Source organism: Daucus carota, chromosome 3 (genome assembly GCF_001625215.2).
Source record: "Daucus carota subsp. sativus chromosome 3, DH1 v3.0, whole genome shotgun sequence".
In the NCBI taxonomy this organism is placed as follows: domain Eukaryota; kingdom Viridiplantae; phylum Streptophyta; class Magnoliopsida; order Apiales; family Apiaceae; genus Daucus; species Daucus carota.
In genome coordinates, this window is record NC_030383.2 from 45,807,563 (window position 1) to 45,828,633 (window position 21,071).

A 21,071-nucleotide genomic window follows, 5' to 3' on the forward strand; every position below is an offset into this window, starting at 1 on the left:
GTGAAGTGTACGATGAATCAGAGCAAGTGACCTTGGATGAAGAATTGTACCTTATGGGGATTGATGAGCCTGCAAATTTCAGAGAAGCAGCAACTGACAGCAACTGGAAGAGAGCTATGAAACAAGAAATTGAATCCATTGAGGCAAATAAAACATGGGTATTGACTACTCTCCCACCTGGCCAAAAGAAAATCGGTTTGAAATGGATATACAAATTAAAGAAAGATGCAGAAGGAAAGATTATAAAGCACAAAGCCCGTTTAGTTGCAAAAGGGTATGTTCAAGAGCATGGTGTTGATTTTGATGAAGTGTACGCTCCAGTGACTCGGCTTGAGACAGTGAGACTACTGTTAGCTTTAGCAGCTAAAAACAGTTGGGAAGTTCATCATTTGGATGTTAAAACGGCGTTCCTCAATGGAGATATAAAAGAGGACGTATATGTTTCACAGCCCGAGGGTTTCGAGAAGGAAGGTCAGGAACATATGGTTTATAAGTTGTTAAAGGCATTGTATGGATTGCACCAAGCACCCCGTGCATGGTATGAAAAATTGAATGCTTGTCTTGTGAATCTTGGTTTTGTGCGCTGTCCCTATGAACATGCTGTTTACACTCGTAAAGAAGGAGAGGAAAGCATGGTCGTAGCTGTTTACGTTGATGATTTATTGATAACTGGTTCGAATGTGAGCATGATAGAGATGTTCAAGAAACAGATGAATGATAATTTTGAGATGAGCGATATGGGCAAGCTCAGGTACTATTTGGGTATTGAGGTAACACAGGGTGATGGTTTTATCGAACTAAAACAGACGGGTTATGCACGCAAAATCCTTGAGAAAGCAGGTTTAAGTGATTGTAATTATGCTAAGTATCCAATGGATTTGAAAGAGCAACTCTGTCGTGATGAAAAGGGAGAAGCTGTGGATGCTGCAAAGTATAGAAGCATGATAGGTGGTCTGCGATATCTGGTTCATACTCGTCCAGATATTGCATATTCCGTAGGAATTGCTAGCAGATATATGGAGAGGCCTACAAAATTGCACCTAAATGCAGTTAAGAGAATCATGAGGTATGTAAAGGGTACAACTCAATATGGCTTGGTGTATTCTAAAGATAGTGGCAATAATGTCTTGACAGGGTTTTCGGATAGTGACTTGGGAGGACATTTAGATGATAGACGAAGTACTGGAGGCATGGTGTTTTACTTGAACGAAAGCATAATAACATGGGTTTCTCAGAAACAAAGGTGTGTTGCTTTATCGTCTTGTGAGGCTGAATTCATGGCTGCTACAGCAGCAGCGTGTCAAGGAGTTTGGTTACGGAATCTGTTGGGTCAAATTACTTCTGAGCAAATTGGTCCAGTTATACTGTGCATTGATAACAAGTCGGCCATTGATCTTGCGAAGAACCCCATGTTCCATGGACGGAGCAAGCATATAGACATACGCTTTCATTTCATCAGGGAGTGTGTGGAACGTGGGGATGTGGTCTTGAAACATGTGAGCAGTAACAATCAGCGTGCAGATATCATGACAAAAGCACTGGCAACAGTCAAGTTTGAGAGGATGCGCCAACTGCTAGGTGTTAAGGATCTGGTGACTTGAGTTTGAGATTAAAGGGGGGAATGTTGGAACTTAATCTCAAATGAGTTGTTATTTCAGATATGTTAGTATTTTATTTTGTCTGAGTCAATAATGCAGGTGGCTGCTAGTCTTCATCTGTAGTAGTTATCGTTAGTTTGCAATAGTAATCTAGTATGAAGGATTATGGGAATAAGCCATAGTAGTTAAGAGTTTTCAGCAGGAGGTAGTTTGTTTAAGTTAGGAGTCTTTCTATCAAGAAATCTAGATTATACTATTAGAAATGGAATATAAAACAAGACTCTTTATTTTATAACGTGTTTTATGGGATATTTTTCTTATCGGTCTTTCTAATGTGTGTCCAAGGGCACACAATAATCACTAAATTCTATAAAAATGGCCTATTTTGATTGGTGGAGTTGATGTGAATGCAGGGGCCATTATCATTTATTATTCATCCACCAATCAAAAGGAACTATTTTTATTGGAGTTAGGGACTATTGTGTGCCGCACACCATAGAAAATCCATTTTATTATAACTAACACATTTAAACATTTTCATTAAAAACATATGTTCAAACTTTAAACAAGTACCAGCAAGTGTCCGTTAAACTAACCGGAAAAGAAAACCTCTGAAAGTAAATTCTTTTTGTCCATTGGCAAAAAGGTTAGTAAACCAAAAAAATTTCTTTTTTTATCGTATATATGAATTTGCAGTTTCAGTATTGGTGATTATTATTATACGTTCTTGGCAATGAAAACTGGGTGTACAAGTACAATTCCCTGTATCCAGTCCAAAATCTAAGAAAATACATAAAATCGAACATGGTAAAATTTCAACTAATTCATCATAAACAGTTACATTAATACAACTTTCACCCCCTCACTAAACAATTTACTTCTTCTGTCCCAAAACAGACATGTTTAAACAAAAAAGAATAAAAGGCTTACTAATTCAACAAGGCCACACATATGGTTACAAAAACTATATGAATATCACTCATGAAGATTAAACTTGATATTCATACAGATGAATAAGGAGGAAGCGGCTCGAAAGAAAGAATTACAGTCAGTAGATTTGGTGGTTTGCTTCTTCTCCTTTCTAAGAAACCAGTTCTTGGCTCTCTGAGCAGGACTCATCATCTGTTTTGGCTTGTTATTGTAGTTAGCATCCAGAGTGTAGCTTCTGAGATATCTCTGTCGGCAAGCATAGTCTCTCCCGGGGCTGGGAACAATGCTGATCAAAGGAGAAGGCGATGACATATATATAATCGGATCTAAGGAAACTGATTTCTCCAGCTGTCGAAGCTCTTGCTGCTTCGGGTTCATCGGGCTGTCACCTTTAGTCTTGTAACTATTGCTCACCATTCTTAAGAACTCTCTGTCCTCTTCAGCCCATTGATGGAGTCTTATCAAGCGTGGATTTTCAACATCCAAACAACCTGCTATACAACTAGATGATCTCATCTCTCTCTCTCTCCCTCTCTCTCAAATCTCGCCCACAAAATATATATTGTTGTAAATATGAGGTGAAGAGAGATTGTCCTGGGATCTCCTGTCGTTGAGTGTGTGTTTATATAGGAAAGGGCATGCTTGGTCTATGTCACAAGTGAAAATGACACAAAAGTCCTTTCGTAAATCCTACTATACTGCATTTGATTTGGATTTGCGATCAAAGTTTATATTTCTATTTTTAATAATAAAGTTCAATTCGAGTCCAATTAGTACCAGGGTGTTGATAATTACTACTACTTAGAGTTTGAGACCAGGCAGTGGCCACATTTGACTTGTTCCTCTGCTTTCTCAACTTACTCAAGAGTCTAACCATTTTGCTAAATACAACTAATCCACCTTTGGCTTACTGTGGAGGCGTGCGTACGTCATCTTTGAATATACTATAGAGCCACCACCGGTTAATGTCAAATTCACACAATTAAATTTCTTGACCACTACGTCAAAATTCAGATTAATACGATTGAAATTTAAAGTTATCACTAATATATCTTTTTTATTACTCTACTAGTGTTTTTGTTATATGGGTCCTATTCCCTGACAATTGATTGTGAGGGAACGTTTACACAACGTCCCAGCCGTTGGATTAACGCTCTGCACCAAAATCTAGGTCTGAAAATGAAATTATACTCTACTTTTTAAATTTACTAGCCTTAAACCCGTGCAGAGCACGGGCGGCTATATAATTTTAAATTTATTATATATAATTTAAATTTAATATATATTAATAAATTTACTTTTTTTATTTATTAACTAATTATAAATTATATTTAAGAGAATAATGGTGGAGTTTTTATCTTGTAGTATATAAACTGTTTAGAGATGTAAGACTACGAGAACTCCACGTGTAGCAAACTTTTAGTTATAAAGTGAATCAACAAACCAACATGACCAAACCAAAATCTTATACGACTACAAATTATACAAATGTTGGCTTAGTATAGTATAGATAGATGGATCTAGATGATTCTCCTAATTAGACTAATTTTGTTTTGAATAAATAACATTTAACTTTATTTTATATTGTGTGTTTAGAATTCTTTGTTTATATAATTTTAATAGTTAGTCGATTATTTTTAAAATTATCATTATTACATATACATTCTTATGTTAGTATTTTATTATAAATTTAATTATTATTACTTAGACAATGTATGCTACTTAAAACAAGAAAAACGTCTAAAAACATACATTGTCTAAGTAGCATATTTTATATTTTTGTTAAATAAATTAAATATACAAATATATTTTATATAACACAAAAAATAAATAATAATTATAATATAATATATGACAAGAATAAAAATTATATATTAATCATTCACAAAAAAAACATACATTGTCTAAGTAGCATTTTATATTTTTGTTAAATAAGTTAAATTTAAATATATTTTATATAACACAAAAAATAAATAATAATTATAATATATAATATGTGACAAGAATAAAAAATATATATTAATTATTCACAAAAAAAATTAGTCAATCAATAAAGAAACCTAAAAAAATAACAATTAAATTAAATTTATAATAAAATAATAACATAAGAATGTATATGTATAATGATAATTTTAATAATAATCGACTAACTATTAAAAATATATAAACAAAGATTTCTAAACATACAATATAAAATAAAGTTAATTGTTATTTATTCAAAATAAAATTAGTTTAATTAGGAAAATCATCTAGATCCAAAAATTTAGAAAGGCTAGTATAATTTTATTTTTACGGAGAAGGAGAGACCTAGGGTTTTGGTTCAGAAGTCGAAACTCTTCTATGTTGTCCGCTGTTATTTTCAACGTACCTCTGTGTGTCCGCGTAAAAACACGCCGAAAGACTTAGTGTCCGCGGATATTTTCGACGGATACTTAAAAAAATTTCCTTTTGTCCCATCTGTTGGATCGTCGATCTAACAGCAGGGACCCAGTATGTTGTGTAAATGTTCCCTGACAATCAATTGTCGGAGAACATGACCTTTGTTATATATATATCAAACATACTCCCTCCATCCCAAATTAGATGACCTTATTTGACTTTGAGCACGCAATTTAAAATTCATTGACCGCATAGCTACATGACTTATTTTTAAAATTTTATTTTTGCAAATAAAAATTATAATATGAAATTTTCATTTACAAAAGAAAAAAAAATTCAGAAGTAGACGGTCAATGCACCTAAAGTTGTGTTCCCAAAGTCAACAGGGTCATCTAATTTGAGATGGAGGTAGTAATATTCTATTTGTGGTTTTTGTTGGTTGTCAAATTGTATACCCCTGCATTGATTTGATCCATTGAATCATTTTTTTTACGTATTTTAATACACTCAACTAGATAGAGGTACTTGCATATAGTGTTTTTATTGTTGCGTTGTATAAAAAACAAAAATTTATATTTAATAAAAAAACAAAAAATCCAGTATATACTTTGCAAGTGCGTTGAAATAGAGGCAGTTTTTCCAACTTCAAGAGAGAATCTTTGTTCTGTCCCATATTGTAGTTTTCTTGCCAACAAAATTTATCTATTCAAGCTCCCCCTATTCGTGCAAACATTTTATCAATTTGTCTTCATCATTACCGATTTATTACAAAAAATCCCATTTTACTCACCCTTTTTAACGTTAATCAACTACTATGGCTTAGCCTCGGCAACTCTGTAGCCTCGACAGGAACAAATGGACGTAAACATAACTTTTGGTGTCTCCCAAAAACATTGGACGAAAGTAAATTTATATAGTATTGTTTTTCAGAAAATAAATATTGAAAGTGAGTTTAATAATTTTATCACTAACTTTCATAACCAATATGAAATTATACTTTCTTCCTAAAAGTTATTTTTTTTACTATTTGTCACATTTTAATAATAATCATATACTAATTTCAAAATATTTATCACATCTTATTATTAATGATTGCTTTTTTCTGAGAAAAATGTTTATCACTATATCAAGTTGTCACAATTAAATTATATTATTTAAAATAATAATATAGTGTCAAAATATTCAGTATTATTAGATTGGGTAGCTCCCGGCATGCAAATATAGTGAATCATGTATATATATATATATATATATATATATATATATATATATATATATATATATATATATATATATATAATTTCTGCGTTGACATGTTAAATGAATATTTCAATTAAATAATTTGTCCTTCCGGAGATTCTGAAATTTTGGATACCAGAACTAATCATTACTTAGACTAGATAATCACACTCTTCGATATAATTAATTATACAATGATTTAGTTATATTAAATCACTTATTATTAACTAAAATTTATACAAAATAACTGCACGAGCGTGCACTTTCAAATCCGATTTGACTTGGATTTCAATTTTACTTTCACTTTGCATTCTCCTCTCGTTTCTTCGTTCCCGTCCATGCATGGAATGACCCAGCAGAGGGAACGCATATTAAAAAAATGTTTGCATCACGTGGTGTATAGATTTAATAAAATAAATTAACGAGCAATACAGTTAGAAATTCCAATATAACCACCTTCACGAGGGTAGGGTTGTTTCGCGCATAAACTTACATTCCAAACACAAGATCAACATGATAGTCATTTGGCACTCCATTTAAACAGATTAAAAGTAGTCTATCTGATGAACGAGTCAATAAACAACAAAGAATATGACCACAATTTCTTGGAGAAGTCTTAAATTCTCCAGTCATCTGCGGGTGCACAAACATGTAACACAACTTACATAATATCAATATGAGTATTGCATGTGCACTCAGCAACCCTCGATTTTGAATGGTGGCTAATCTTATTACAGTGATTAATTAAACTAGAGCGTATCATTGTCATGTGTTAGTTTCTCACTTTCATGTCATTCGTGGGGTTCCCAACTGCTAGCTAGGGTGCGCGCTTATGAACTTCATTAATTAATTCGAATACAGTTAAGATTATATGAAAACTAGCTAGCGTACCAATTTTCGTGCTCGAATCTCGATTTTATTATTCCTTTACCAATTAAGCTGCTCGCGATAGACTAAAAGGCTGTTTGGGCAAATTTAAAAAAAATGATTAATTGCTTAATGTAAAGAATTGGATGAGAAGTGAGAATTAAATTAGTTAATAAAGTGTTTGGAAAAGAAGTCTCTGAGAGAAGGTAGTGGCTTCTTAAAAGTGTTCTACTTATTTAGACAAACGAGTCAAAAGAAGCAAGAGTTAGAAGCAGCTTCTGCTCTTTGAAACAAACAAGCCTAAGTGTCTCTGTTTGACAACACGAGCTTTCTTATTTTTTTATAAGAAGCTGACTTCATTATTCTTACCTGTTTGCGTACAAAATCATAAGCATCTATAAAAAGTTGAGAATATTAACTCACTTATGAATTTTAATTTATTTCTCATTTATAATTCAATTTTTTATTTTAAACGGAAAACATTTTATTTTAAAATTGCTCAAACGATCCTAAGTTCTATGTCCTACCCGACCAATTGTAACATACAAAATCTTAATAAAGAGAAAGTCCTCTCGAAAATATCCATCTTTCCTCTTATTTGGTTCGCAAAAGAAACTATTACAGCAAATTTTACGCGAAATTCATGGATGGAGGGTCCTTGAAGATGCTCATCGAAAATATTCAATGTCTCTACTTTTGGCAAGATATTAATTACCAAACACCACTATTCATTTTAAATAATAATTAATGACAACTATCAAACTCCAGTATAGAATAATCCACATAGTTAAATCACTAATTTGATACGAAATTCTATTTTTGCCTAAGTTCCTAACTTTTAGACATGATCTTACTATAAACTCGACTATGTGATCTATGGAAATCAATGTCGTGAAAAGCGCAAATCCGTTTCAAGCGGTAAAAGGACCTTCTGATGCCTAAGCGGTAAAGCGGACGCTTAAGCGGAATTTAAAGCGGGTCGATAAGCGGATTTATTATATATAACTAAATATTTAATTATAATATTAATATATTTAAAAATAATATTATATTGTGGTAAGAATTTAAATTTATAATATTTATAATAAACTATATATTTTTAATATTTTAATATAATTATAGTTATATTATAAAAAAATTAATATTTTAAAATTGAAAAAATTAACAATTCAACATCATTTTGACCGCTTAATCCGCTTAATAGTCCGCTTAATTTTAAAAAACGCTTAATTATCCGCTTTGTACAAAATCGAAGCGTTTTTAGACCGATTTTGTTTAGACGGCCGCTGAAACGCCAGCTTAATGCGTTTTTTTAACACCGATGGAAATAAACACAAAACTGTAGCGTCACAAGGATGAATTTAAATGATTAAGGATATATCATGAATTATGATTTTAGATATTGGATTCAACTCCCACTCTCCTTCCTTTAAAAAAACACATATTAAATTTGGAAAACTTTATTTCCGCTCACTTCCAAGAGTTATTGAAGTAGTACTCATTTGTCATTTCTAAGGTGTCTGAGTGTTTTGCCCACGAGCTCTGAGCTCGTTGTCTATGCTTAAATTTCAGATAAAAATTCATTGTCGTATTTATGTTAAAAATATTTGTCTATATAATAAGTGAAAAATCGATTTAGTTTTAAAATAATTAGAAATTGAATTTACAGAGTTAGTAGATGTATTTTTTTATCAACTTAATTTATTTTAGTAAATTTCTGTGATAAAAGTTAATATTATCATTTAACTAAATAAGTCATCAATAATATTTTATAGTTATATTTTTATAATTATTAAATTATTAACGATACAGAATTAGCCGAATCGACACTTATTTCACTAATAACTTTAACCTACTTCGAATTATACTTTCACTCGAAACTTTAACCGATTTTAAATAATTAAGTAAATGTCCTGAATTTTTATTTTTTTTAAACTAAATGTCCTGAATCCTGATTAGAGTTTTTTCGCTGACAGTAAAATGGGCCAATATATCTGAATTCCTGTATCAGAAAATATCACTAAGCAGGCAGCCTATTTAAATTGACGGGCTTCCGTATTCCAGTTATTCCTCCTGATGTTGCTATCATCCAGGCCATTAATGTCAACAAAAGCCCGGTCTCCTTCGGGGTAACGTAGACGGTATCTTTTGGACAATACAAAATGGGCTAAAATGGCTTTATCATACTTAAACTGATCCTTAATTTGTAAGCTGATAATTAAATTCATAAAGTTCGTTTTTAATACACTAGATCAATTTCTACTTAAAATTAAATAATTAAGCTGACTTTGTCAAAAAAAAATAAAATAATTAAGCTGACTAAAATTTGTGCGTCCCGTCAAATAATGTCAATTTTAACTAAGTATGGTAAAAAAAAAAAGATTGACACTTTGCCCCCCTTATGTTTAGGCGTTTTTCCGATTCGGTCACAAATTATTATTTTTGACAGTATGCACTCTAAAATTTGAAAAGCGCTTCGCTTTGCACCCTTTTGACCACTCTCCATTAAATTGACCGTTAAAGTTAACAGATGTGGGGTTTTCATTTTACACTCTACAATTTTAATTTTTTTTTCATGAGTATTTTGAAATATTTTTTTATTATATTAATATTTTTGCTAGTGTAATTTCTAAGAATATATAATTATTGACTAGTTATCGTATTAGGATTTGGTAACTTGTTGCTTTATGCATAAATCTTGAAAAGCTTCATTATATAGTGTAATTTCTAAGAATATTAAAGCATGTAATTCATTCTTTATCACATTTGGCAAAAAAAAAAAAAGTGTATCTAGAGACCTTACAAAATTTTGGGGATGTTCCTGGTAAATACGATTCGTTATATTACAAAATTGAATTTGAAATTAAGTTGGTCAACAATAAGTCATTGCCTGAAGTTGCTGAGTATTTTAAGAGTTGTAAACATGTGGCTACATTTTTTTTTAATGTGTCATCCCATCTGAGGTTGATTTTGATAGAGAAGATGAGTCTGATATAGATGATAAGGATGATAGAGATGGACATAGCTACATTGATGATGAATTTGTTGAAATAAGAAAATAAATTTGACGAACTTCAAGAAGAGAATTACAATAATAAAGATATTGAATTTGATAGTTCACTTAACAGAATATCCCTAAATTATAAAGATATTGAAAAAGAATCAGATAATGAGATTTGTTATGCAACACCTCCCACTTATGTCAAAGAAAAAAACATGTACTATTCAATAAAATGACCCCTACTAATATATAAAGCTGATAAAGTTGAAGGTGGGACATATTTTTGTTGACAGAAAATGATTAAAAAATATTATAAGGTCTAGCTCAATGGAGACATGTAAACCCTATCATTATTTATGTTAGAAGTATGTCAATCTTGATGATAAGTCGCAACACGTTAAAAATTATTAGCCGTAAATGAACAGAGTCGTTCGTAAACAAAACTTAAGTTCAGCGCGTTTATCAGCTCAGTTTTGTTTGTTAATTAAAAAGAACTCGATATTGATCATTGAACATGAAAATCTGTTTGATTAATAAACAAACTCGAGCCGAGCTTTTTGCTAGTTCAATTCGAGCTCGACATATTTAGTTCAGTATTGTTTTAGTTTGAGTCTGGTTCATCATAACTCATTCTCATTAAATTTGTATATATTATAACCCGATTCAACCCAGTTCGTTTGCAGTCTATTCAAAATCCTGATTTAGCCTCGACTGTAGGTATGATATAATTAAAAATTGTTCAATTTATGCGAATAATGTCAAGAGTATTAAATTCACTCGCGTATTTTTTTAATTCATTATATCTAATTGTACATTGGTTTTAAAATTGATTTGCTAATTTTATAAGTTAAGGATAGAAAATTCACTTGCGTATTTTTGTAAATCTTTATATCTAATTGTATTTTGGTTCTAAAATTGATTTACCAATTTTATATTTACGGTTTTTCTGATGTGTGCCCATGGGTACATGCTAAGCACCAAATTCTATAAGAATGGTAGATTTTAATTGGTTCTCACTCCTTTATAATGGTGGACCATCCGGCAAATTCACCAACCACACCAATTAAAATCCACCATTCTTATAGAATTTGGTGCTTAGCATGTGCCCATGGACACACACTAGACAAACCACTATATTTATAATAAACCAAATATTTGCAGTCTTAAAATTTTCCTCAATGCATTTTTTTTTCCAGAAAATGACGCGTTTATTATTTTCAGAGAGAGAGAGCAGAAACACAAGCGTGCAAGGCAAAATTAATAGGTGTCTGACGTGGAAAGATATTGATTGCACATGAAAAAATACTGTATATACAAACCTGTATTTAACCTAAAATAAAGGTACAAACCAAACTAAACACAAACACACAGATTGACGAAGAAGTAGAAAAAGGACAAGACACGAAACTTCACAATAATTGTTAATCATAACTATTTGGTACAAAAGAAAATCATAAATTACTCGTGATCCCCTTGTTCTTTTTCTTCATCTTCTTCTTCACTTTCTCAATCAACCCATCCAACTCTAACCTTCAACCTACTCAGGTATCATCGTCATTTAACTTCAGCTTTTTTCAATATATGCTTCTTTACATGTACTTGTGTGTGTGTCTTGATTGAAAAACTGGTGGTTCTTTTTTCTAATCTATATATATTGATTGTTTGGTGTTTTTTACTTCAATGATTTCTGTTGCACTTTGAATCTGTGTATGTGAGTATGTATGATGTGATTAATAATAATAACCTGATTTCTTATAGTTTAAACCCTATTTTTTCACTGTTTATATTAGTTACGTTAATAAGAACTGAATAGACTAGAACTATAGTCAATTGGATGATTCAAGAATTGAATATGATGTGAATTGTGAAGCTAGAGAAACTGACTTAATAATCTAGTTATTTTCAATCCTATGGAACAAACATGGCCTAAGTTTTTTCCTGGATTTCCGGCTAATTGTGTGCCGGATATAGGTAAAGAACCTGAGGATATCCACATAAGTCTTTTTATGATAATTTTTGGCAGCATTTATGTTGGGAGAATTGGTAGGAAAAGAGGAATTGTGATTCTATGGACAATTGAATGAAAAGGAACATGGCTCCATAAACATAATGAATAGGAAAAGACAAACAAAGTAAACAAAATGATTAGTTGCAAATTACGGCTGATTTTAATGCTAAAGCCAAACAAAAAGATACTCAAGAAAGAGAGATAAGAATACAAAAAGATTGTACGCACTGAAAGGTGTTAGTTACTACGAAAAAGTGCAACTCAAAAGTGACAGGAGGCATCCAAATGAGAAGTCACATGATAAACAGATTCATCCTTGTTACTTTGCATTCTCTTCCAAATATTATTTATCCAATCTTTAATTGAATGTACTGTTAAGATCTGTGTTCATTTAGGTTTGTCCACAACTTTCATTTAGTTATTGTGAAGTCAGTCTAAGCTCATTGACCACCTGACAAAAGACTAGATTAGGTTCTTCCTGTCATTCTGTCAATGCTTGAACGAAATTGAGATGAGGGATCCATGTGATTACGATTTCCAAGTTTATAACCCCTTCTTAAATGTAATTGATCGGCCATATAAAATTATGCACCTAATTGTGTTGCTTGGCTATTAAATGCAATTTGACTCTATCCATCCTTCGTTGTGCCATATTTGTTGAATGATGTCGGTGTTTGTTCCCTACTTTAGATATTTTTAACAAACTAATTAATTGTGCATGTCTTGTGTATTTATGTGTATAGATTAATTGATTAAATCGTCTTGGTTTTAGGCAACATGGGCATGAGACTGGAGTTCACAGTTCTCTTTTTGTTGGGGGCTAGCTTGGTGTGTCATTCTAGGGACCTGGGGATCAAGAATTCTTTTGCTGGAAAAACTTATTCAGGTAAAAAGAAAATACATCTTTGTTGGATATATGCCCTTGTCCATCTCGAAAGACTTGAACAGTTTCTTGGTACAGATGCACAGTTTCTTGGTATAGATATCCTTGCATAGTCTCACTTTAGATTTGTTAATCCTTTTAATGGAAGAACTTATTCAGGTAAAAAGAAAATACATTCCCTTGTCAATAATGTAGATGAGGATGAAAACTTGCATAGTTAGTTTTGCTTAAGATATCAGACAAGTTTATCGTACCAGATATTTCGAGCTACTTAACTCTTGCCTAATCGCTTCTATGTCATCAAGCAGCGCTGTCTCAACTAAATTCGAGGCTCTAAGTGAGATTTTAACAGATGGCCTTTTTATATATATAAAAATATATTATTTTATATATAAAATTTATATATTGTTTATAATAAATTATCATATTATACTTATTTTTTTATATTTAAAATAGTTTATATTTTAAGTTATTATAAAATGATTATATGTAAAAATTATTTATGGTAACATAATAATTATATTTACATTTTACACAAAATGTTTACATCATTTTATATATTGTTCTTTTTACTTATTATTAGGTTAATTTGTATATTAATGTAACGTTTAAACTAATTAAACATTAAAAAAATATTACAACACAAAAGATAAAAATCACATAATTTATAATAACGTAAAACTTATGAAAAACAAAAATAGATATTATTTATCTAAAAGTAAGTTTTATTACATTTACTAAGTACTTACACATATCACTAAAAAATTCAAAATCATATAATTCATCTAATTCTCATTTTTTTAAATCAATCTTATTTATATTTAGTAATATTTCATACCATTTATATATTTCTTAAAGTATATAATTCATATTTGTTAGATATATATTTTTTTTCAATTTAACACAAATAAAAATATAACTATTATAACTTAAATATATATAACTATAAACAATTTGGGGGCCTTTTTAGGGTTGGGGGCCCTAAGCAACCGCTTATTGGCCTTACTGTTGAGCTGGCCCTGTCATCAAGTTATCTAAAGAAATCTGTAGGACTTTCATGCTTTTTCTAAACCGAGTTTGAATCTAGAAGTCACACGACTAAGGGCGTGTAATTGTTGCAGTCTCACAGGCAAATTATCTGGACTTAAAATGGGAAACTAAAGCTTCCAAAGATATTGGCAAGAAAGAAAATGTTTGCACGCTGTGTGAAGAATTTGCTACGGATGCGCAGAATTACTTTTCTGCAAACAAAACTCAAAAGGAAGTTGTGGACATGCTTCAGAAGTCCTGCTCAAAGCTGCACTCTTTCAAGCAAGAGGTGAGTCCTTTATACTTCTTTAAAAGCCTCAAAGATATAAGTGTGGTTTAATCTTTTCATTTAATATCACAAGTGCCAGAGTCTTTTAGGAATCAAATTTATCAAAAAGCAAGCACATTTAATTCCTTGTTCTTCTGTTACTTTATTCTTCTCTGATTTTCTGTTTCTTCTTCCAGTGTCTCACGTTGGTGGATTATTATGTTCCTCTTTTCTTCATGGAGATCGCCTCTCTAGAGCCTGCAGATTTCTGCCAAAAGGTCGATCTTTGTGAACAAGTAGCTTTTGTATCTGAGCATCTCAAGAAAGATAGCTGTGAGTTTTGCCAGAAAACCGTTGCAGAAGCTTTGTTAAAGTTGAAAGATCCCGAGACTGAGGTACGTGCTTACACTTATGAACTGTCCAGGGGTTGTTCTCACTGCAAAGCATATATTGTATATATGTAAATGCCAATGCTTTCATAAACCAATCTTGTGATAAAAAAAATTTATGTTAAGCATGTACAGTGTAATACTTGCTTCATCACCATATACCTTTAAAGTCCAAGAAAGATAGGTTCTAATTAATATTTTGTTTGTATAATGAGGTAACTTTAATAAATTAAGGTTCTCTACTTGGATCAGGTAATTACGATTTGTACTTGTATAAAGGCCCAAAACGCTAATGTTGTGTTTGGTTGGGGTGAATGAATATGGAAGGAATGGAATGAAGTTTGACTATGTTATGGGCAAATGTTTATAAATTTCATTCCTTCCTCCATTCCATTCCTTACACCATATATTAGAGATCACGCCCCCAATTTGTGAAGGAATGCTCCATTCCTTCATATACTCATTTTCTTTTCAAATCTCATCATAACAATATTACGCACTCTCAACTTTTTTCAAAAACTTTCCTCCTACCTCTACTATTTCCATTTCTTTTTAGTCATTCCATTCCATTCTCCCCCACCAAACACAACATAACAATAATCCAAAATAACCAAATCTAAGATTTCTTCCGGAGTTGGCTTGTTGGTTTCTATATTGATAAGTTCTTGTTTTGTGTCATGCTAGTCTTGGTACTCAAATTGTGGGTGGACTATTCAGGATTTTAGTTTCATAGGTTAAGACTAACTGGAAAGTTCAGAAAGAGGAATTTTGGTAACAAAAGCAATACCTGGTGTGCTTGAGTTCTCTATCTAAAACTGGAAACCTTTGGTTTTTAGTTTATCACTGTGCTAAGTACTGCCAAATAGCCAAAACACATAAGTAAATTTCTATGAAAGACTTTAATTTTAAGTTTAAATTTTAATTTTAGATGCCTATATTTATCTGTCCTAGATTTTGTTGCTTCCTGTGAGACTGTAAGGTCCATCGGACCCTAATGGGCCTTTGTGCATCATATTAAATTATGTCCTATGGATATATGCAATTCCGCAGTCATTTACTAATATTCAGCGTAAAACCCCCTTAACCAGCAATTCTAAAGGTTTCGGGGGATTAATCCTTTACATATTTTAAGCGGGAGTGGCATAGGCTCTTGTAACTTCTTTGTTGAGTGTTTTGTTTTCAGTTTGGGCTTTTGGTGATCATCTTTGTTTTGGTTGTTTCATTCCATGGTATTCCTTGGCCTTAAGTGAGGGTTCTCACTTGGATATCAGTGTCAAGGACATCTCTCTCTTTCAAAAACCAAAGAATAATTTTTTATTTGAAAGTGTCACAATAATGGCCTTGGATTAGGTAGTGTTCTGTGTGTGAGTACATGAGATATAGGTTAATAGTTGGTCAGGTTTCAGGAAGTCATGGCCGGGTGATTTAAAACTCTAATTAAAAGAAAGAGATATGATGAATTTATATACTTGCCCATCCTCTTGGCATTATATCAACTCACATGTGCAAACTGTAAGACCTCTGAAGAATGCATGCAATAATGACCTGTTGTCATTTTTGACTTATCTGATTAGTATTTTCATCAAAATTTCTTGCAGTTGGAATTGGTTGAAATGCTGCTGAAGGTTTGCAACTCGGTGAAGGGATATGAGAAACAGGTTGGCTAGAATTCTCTTAAAATCTTGAACTCTTGAACAGGCACTTTGTTCCTCTATACCACTGTGCTGAAGCTTGTACAAAGTATTTTAATCTTAAGCGTGGGTGTTTTTTGCCTCGAGGATTCTGGCATATCCTAGTTAACTAATATTCACGGCCATTTTTTTTGTTTCTAATTTTATCAAGCTGTGTTTGTAGTTTGAAATTTGTAACATCACTTCATTTTGATTTGCAGTGTAAGAAGATGGTGTTTGAGTACGGACCTATACTACTTGTAAACGCAGAGCATTTGCTAGAATCAAACGACATATGCACCATGCTACATGCGTGTGAGTCACCCAAATTAAATATGGAACAAGCATCCACAGGAGAAACAATCATGCTTGCTTCATCTTAAATACGGATGAGCTAAAAGAATTGTGTCTGCTGGTGAGGATTGGCATATACTCCTCATCATTACCAATTTGCACTCCCTGTAAATTACTGTGGTTTCTGAACAGTACTTGGTAACCATATTCTACGCTTCATGTATGAAGATCCCTTTTTTTTTTTTTTTTATGTCTGCAAATATGTTGCTAATTTTATATATCTATTGAAGTTGTGTATCTCTAGTTTATTTATTTTCAATTTGTTTCCAGTGGTACCGAGCTTGGATGGGTAAAGAATATCAACTTATCATGGATTGTCATTTCAGTTGATTAAAATGCTTTACAAGTAAAATGACTCATCCGAACCTTACAAGGGTGATGTCCACCAAGATTATAATCTCAATCAGGGGATATCCAAGAATATTATAATCTTTAGAATACCTAATACACCTATGAGGAAAAGATAATAACTCATAGCAAAACATCATTTGATGAGTCATTTGTGGCTTGTGCTTATCAAATTATTTTCTGCTCTAAGCAAACAAGACAGCTGCTAGATCACATAGATGATGGCTAATCCTGACAAAAAAAAAAACAAGAAGATGCTGTCTAAATATTCCCACTCTGATTATTTTAATGGGTGTATGCCTGTACCGACCCCAGACTTGGTACATTTAAAAATACATATGATTAAATATGATTAAAGTAACAAACTGTAGCTGTTGTCATCATAATCAAAATGCATGCTGTACTATATTAATCCATTCAAGGATAAGACTGAGTTACGCTACGCCTTTGTATATTTGTTACGCCGAATGTTAGGTATCTCATATTATTTTTTCAAAATGTTCACAAATAAGTGATTGTGTCAATTTGGAATGATTTTGTTGATGAGATTGATGTAACTGTAGAGGGGTCCAAATCTATTTAATAGCTCGATATCCAACAAAAAGATGACAAGAGAAATTTGAGAAAGTTTTTGAAATACCTAACATTTTTCATTTGTTATTAGTCATTTGTCGGTCTTAAGGTTGCTTAGAGCATCTCCAACGGCGTTGGCTATAATCGTTGGTTAAATTGGACCTGTAAGACATTATGTAAAATTTGCTCAACCTGTAAGACATTTTGCTTCAATGGTACTGGCTATATTGGTTGGCTATAATTTAAAAATAGTATGTTATTAATATTTTAAAATTTTAAAATAGAATATATCAGTTTAATATGGTAATAAATGATGTACAATCTTCATACAGATTTTCTTACAGACCTGTAGAGGTTCGACAAATTTAGCCATCCATAGGAGGTTGGCTAAATTTTATAGACAACAGCTAAGTATGGTTGGAGGTGAGTTTCTGGAGCTGTTGGCTAAATTTTTTTATTTTAAGTATGCCAACTCACCTTTTAGACAAGTGCTTTAGATGGTTGTAGATGCTCTTAGCAGTGTTCTTATTCCTTAACGGCTACTAAGTTGAGACACATAATTATGATTTATGATCTATCGTGATTTCAAATGAATATCTGTGGGGATGAGATGAGTTCTAATATTTCTGAGGATAAAATGAGTCAGAATCGAACATGGGTGTCCGAGACAACATACGATAAAACCCATCACTTGATCCACTTGAGTTATATTTTTAGTACGCCAGAGGTGAATATTTAGTACATTCATATGTAGTACTTTCATCTTTTCTGTTTCGCACCCTTGTCTATTTCATTATATCATTCAACTTTTTTTTTTTAAAGGGAAACTAAGGAGGTAAGCCTGCTATCTTTCTGATTTTATGGTATGTAATAATGAGAATTATAAATATTCAATCTCAGATCGGAATTTATTGCTTGTATGTTCTTGTATGATCTGTAGTTTGCTACGATATCTATTTGAAATTAATTTGCATCCTTGACTTGCATATGAGTATTCTTATTGTACATTTTTTTACATGTAACCTTGTTCCTTGGATAGATTGGAACACTTTGATTGCTTCAAACAATCATAGTCCTCGATATGTTTACTCTTGTTTCTTGCATCCTTAACAAGTCTTATGTTACAAAGTATTTTCGTTTTTCAGGTAAATATCTGTTACAATGCCTGTCTTTGCTGAATGTGTCAGAAGTCGCATTTTGTGATGAGTTGTAGTGAATGTAATTGATTTGAAATCTAGACCTAAAAAATACAAGCGCGGTAGATTGAATCAGCTGGAGGAATTGTTGTATGTTATTGTGCATTAATTTTGATATATTGTTATGGAACACAAACCAGTTGTGTTGATGGAGCGCTATGAGTTGGGGAGACTTTTAGGAAAAGGCAACTTTGCCAAGGTCTATCATGCAAGGAACATTAAAACAGGGATGAGTGTTGCCATTAAGATGATCGACAAAGAAAAGATTATGAAGGTTGGGATGATTGAGCAAATTAAAAGAGAGATTTCAGTTATGAGATTGGTTAAACACCCCAACATAGTGCAGCTTCACGAAGTTATGGCTAGCAAATCCAAGGTTTATTTTGTAATGGAACATGTTAGAGGCGGTGAGCTGTTTAGTAAGGTGGCAAAAGGGAAGCTGAATGAAGATGCTGCAAAGATGTATTTTAAGCAGTTGATTAGTGCTGTAGATTTCTGTCATAGTAGAGGAGTGTATCACAGGGATTTGAAACTAGAGAACATATTGTTAGATGAGAATGGGAATCTTAAGGTCACGGATTTCGGATTGAGTGCTCTTGCTGAATCAAAGCGTCAAGATGGATTGCTTCACACGACGTGTGGGACGCCTGCTTATGTTGCTCCAGAAGTGATTGGTAAAACAGGTTATGATGGATGTAAAGCTGATATCTGGTCATGTGGAGTGATTTTGTATGTTCTTCTGGCTGGATATCTCCCATTCTATGATTCTAATTTAATAGAAATGTATAGGAAGATTGTCAAGGCAGAGTTCAAGTATCCCAGTAAATTCCCAATAGAAGCACGCAGATTAGTATCAAAGATGTTGGATCCGGATCCGAGTACCAGAATATCCATAACCAAGATTATGCAAAAACCTTGGTTCCAGATAGGGTTCGACTCCAACACCAGAAAAGCTGAGAAAGCAGAAAAAGGACCTGAAGTTTTCAGCTCTTTAGAGAGTAGCAGCAACTTATTAGAACGACCAGAACGTGACAAGCTAGGTGACCTAACTGCTTTCGATATCATCTCCCTTTCAGCAGGCTTTGACTTGTCATGTCTGTTTGAGAAGAAGTGTCAAAAGAAGGAAGTAAGGATAACATCCATGCATCCACTCGAGACCATTGTTTCTAAGTTTGAAGACATAGCTAAAAAGCTAAGATTGCAACTAACTAAGGAAGGTGGTGTGTTGAAAATGGAAGGGTCAAGAGAAGGTCGAAAAGGGGTTTTGTCCATTTATGCAGGAATCTTTGAGATTACACCAAATTTTCATCTGGTTGAGGTCAAGAAGGCAAGGGGAGATAGCTTGGAGTATCAGAAGGTGGTGACAGAGGACATACAGCCAGCACTGAAAGACATTGTTTGTACTTAACAGGGTTATCTAGCAAAATCTAACCAGTAGTAATAAGAAACAGTGTCTCACATAAGAGGATTTATGAAATATTGTGATAATGGTCCGTTTGTTCATATCAGATTGTAACACTTAAGTTTGTTCATGAGTGCTTCCATCGCAAGCTTGTAGGTGTAGCTTCCTTATCTTTATAGGAAATCTTCATGCAGCCACTATGTTGTGCTGTAATCTAAATATGATTGCAGTGGCAGATGCTCTGCCCTTGCGTTTTGAGACATTTGGTGGCCAATTGAATACAATGACAATCAAGACCCAATTCATTCATCCATTGATAGGCTACCTAATCAATCAACGGAACATATAAGAGTATGATATCCGTTGAGTAGTTATATTTACTCAAAATTATACTTTTGACTTATCGAAGTTAACATATTTCTAAGCCATGCAACAAACATTGGCAGTGTTTTGGAAGCCGACCTCTTTTTATTTCAGTTTTATCACGAAGTTGATGTTAAGAGGGTTATGGATGGCTGCCCATGGTCATTTAATAGTAGAGCATTAGTCATGTCTCGGATGAAGGAAGGGGATAATCCACGTTGCGTTGATTTGAACTCCATGTATCTGTGATTTCAAATATATGATCTTAAGGCAGGAAGGAAGTTGATACTTATATTGGCAACTTTGTGGCCTCTGCTTCTAGTGATTTCATGGGAGTTTGGAGAGATTGTTCAAGTATGAGAACATCCCTACCTTTAATTTGTTATCATAGATGACACTAAACCTCTCAAACGCAGAATGAAAGTTAGAAATGCAGGAGGGGAGTGGGTTTTGAATATCTTTCAAGTATGAGAACGTCCCTACCTTTAATTTGTTTTATTTGTGATGTCCCGGGACACACTGAGAAATTCTGTAGTCGTTTATTTGTAACACCAGAATCAGGAATTGTTAAAGC

At 32.7% G+C, this 21,071-nt stretch overlaps 2 protein-coding genes across 3 annotated transcripts; both read left to right on the forward strand.

The window, feature by feature from the left end:
* Positions 1 to 11,355: 11,355 nt before the first annotated feature.
* LOC108214701 (uncharacterized) lies at positions 11,356 to 16,852 on the forward strand. Its single transcript, XM_017386856.2, has 6 exons — positions 11,356 to 11,559; positions 12,795 to 12,908; positions 14,027 to 14,223; positions 14,400 to 14,597; positions 16,190 to 16,249; positions 16,483 to 16,852. The coding sequence occupies exons 2-6, from the start codon at positions 12,800 to 12,802 to the stop codon at positions 16,642 to 16,644; spliced, it is 726 nt and encodes a 241-aa protein (XP_017242345.1). The 5' UTR covers positions 11,356 to 11,559; positions 12,795 to 12,799; the 3' UTR covers positions 16,645 to 16,852.
* Positions 16,853 to 18,258: 1,406 nt separating this feature from the next.
* LOC108214700 (CBL-interacting protein kinase 18-like) lies at positions 18,259 to 20,396 on the forward strand. Of its 2 annotated transcripts, none has more exons than XM_064089048.1 (2): positions 18,259 to 18,371; positions 18,682 to 20,396. In XM_064089048.1, the coding sequence occupies exon 2, from the start codon at positions 18,857 to 18,859 to the stop codon at positions 20,138 to 20,140; it is 1,284 nt and encodes a 427-aa protein (XP_063945118.1). In that variant the 5' UTR covers positions 18,259 to 18,371; positions 18,682 to 18,856; the 3' UTR covers positions 20,141 to 20,396. The 2 variants fall into 2 exon arrangements, with proteins under 2 accessions (XP_063945118.1, XP_063945119.1); XM_064089049.1 differs by having other exon boundaries at positions 18,264 to 18,399.
* Positions 20,397 to 21,071: the final 675 nt, after the last annotated feature.